At 32.6% G+C, this 2,186-nt stretch overlaps 1 protein-coding gene across 1 annotated transcript in view; it reads right to left on the bottom strand.

Annotated features, from left to right (window-relative positions):
* Window positions 1-1,136: 1,136 nt before the first annotated feature.
* CBG07915 overlaps window positions 1,137-2,186 on the bottom strand; it is a gene marked incomplete at both ends in the record, with an annotated part of 4,769 nt that continues 3,719 nt past the window's right edge. The window contains one exon of the mRNA XM_002631879.2: window positions 1,137-1,196. Coding sequence (XP_002631925.2) covers window positions 1,137-1,196 — 60 coding nt within the window. The remainder of the gene's footprint in view (window positions 1,197-2,186) is intronic.

The raw sequence follows: 2,186 nt of genomic DNA, 5'->3' as shown, positions 1-2,186 counted from the left end.
CTTGTAAAATTTGATTTTCGTACCCCAGAGTTATAGATTTTGTACCAGAATTGTTGTAACCTCCTAATTATTAGCCGTTTTTCAGTAGCTCATAAGTTAGCAAAACCATCCGTAACAGATCCCAGGATAGGATGGCAAGATTACTGAGACGGAACTAGACTTTACGATGGGAAGATTACAGAAAAAAAACTTGGAAACTCTCTTTAAGAAAAAAATCGTCAGATAAATTGTCTAGAAAAAGGCAACAAAAAAGCTGGAAAACTAGGAGAAATTCGAACAAAACTGAGAGCTCTTCCAGCTCTAATTATCACTGCTGAGCCGCTAGTGCCACGTGGCAGTAGTCTGTGGAATTTGTGTGGAAACCCAATTTTTAGGAAAAATAAAATAGGTAGAAGTCACGAAAATACGGGAAAAAAAATGATTCAAAACTGACTGAAATCCTGAAATCGTCCAAATTTTGTCAGAAAAAAATTAGACCGAAAATTCAAGAAAACTTAACTGGACCAAACTAAAAATGATTTAAAATTGGCTGCGATTTTCTATAAACCGACTTAAAATCGACTAGAAAACGGCTGAAAAGTTTTCTAAAAGTATGAAAAATTAGACCGAAAAACTCTCCAAAAATCGACTAAACTAGGCAAAAAAAGAACAAAAATTGGCTTTAAAATAGCTCGAAATTCGCCGGAACTGCTGAAAAAAATATACAGAAAATCGACTAAAAATGATCCAAATATCATTGAAATTCGTCTAAAAAACCACAAAAAATTCTAGAAAAACCCAGAAAAAATATCCAAAAAGTTCAAAAAAAAAATAGTACAAAAGTATACAAAAGGGACAAAAACGAATTGAGTCACCTGGAGAATTAGAGAAAAAGCGAAAAAAGACAATTATATGTTTATTGCAAAAAAAAACAAAAAAACAAAGAAAAATAACAGAAAATGTCAAAAAATCCGAAAATCCGTCACAGAAATTTCACAAATTTTGGGTTTGGAGCAGAGAAAACATAGGGGGAAATTCCTAAAAAAATAGAAAAATTTAAAAAATTAAAAACGGAAAAAACTGAGAATCTAACAACTACTGGAACGTTCTATTTTAATAATGTATCTACAGAAAAAAAAGGCGGGAAATTTGAATTTTTAAGCTGTTGAAGACGTCGTCAGGCTCTTCACCGAATCAATCATCTTGTTGTAGCCATTCTGAAAAATCGATATTTGGCTAATTTAGGCCATTTTTTGGCTTCGTAAGGTCGTTTTCTGACTATTTTTAGGTGATTTTAAGCCGTTTTCAGGTTAATTTTGGTCAATTTTAAGCAACTTGAGGCTGTTTTCATGCTATTTTTTGACAAATATTGGGTATTTTTACGCTTTTCAGGCAATTTTAAGTTGTTTTCAGGCAATTTTAAGGCCATTGTAGGCTAGTTAAACTGATTTTTAGGCTCTTGCAGGCTATTTTTAGGCCCTTTTAGCCAATTTTAAGCTTTTGTTGGCTATTTTAAAGCCATTTCAAGCCAAGTTTAAGCTTTTTGGGCTACTATAAGGAAATTTTGAAGGCCATTTTAGACAATATAAACTAGTTTTTAGACTCTCGCAGGATATTTTTGTGGCCATTCTAAGCCATTTTTAAAGCTTTTCGGGCTATTTTTAGGCCATTTTGGATCGGCTATTCTCAGTTATTTTTAGGCAATTTAAACTAGTTTTTAGACTCTGGTAGACTATTTTTGAGCTATTTTTAGGCTATTTTAAGGCCCTTTTAAGCCAATTTTCAGCGTTTTTGGCTATTTTTAAACAAATTTCTGGCTCGTTTAGGTCATTTTATGCTACTTTTCAGCTATTTTTCTGCTATTTTTTCAACCTTTAAGGTCATTTTTCGCCTCTTTTTACAATTTCAAAGGCCATTATTTTGGTCATATTCCGTTATTTTAGGCCATTTTCAAGCTTTTTAACGAATGTTTGGTACTTTAAAGACATTTTAAGCCGTTTTTTAAATCTATTTTTAAAGGTTGTGTACGGTGAAATTTTTTATTGCATCAAAATGTGCAGAAATGCATGTAGATTGACATAAAAATAACGAAAAAATTCAAAAAAAAATCCTTCATCGAGAAATACACATCGAAAAATACGATGAAAGCCCTTAGGGACGAGGTTTTTTCTAGGCCGCCCGGTGAGTAAAAGCGCGCGAATTCGAAC

Source organism: Caenorhabditis briggsae (genome assembly GCF_000004555.2).
Source record: "Caenorhabditis briggsae complete genome, chrII, whole genome shotgun sequence".
NCBI lineage: Eukaryota > Metazoa > Nematoda > Chromadorea > Rhabditida > Rhabditidae > Caenorhabditis > Caenorhabditis briggsae.
This window is presented reverse-complemented; position numbering and strand designations above follow the sequence as displayed.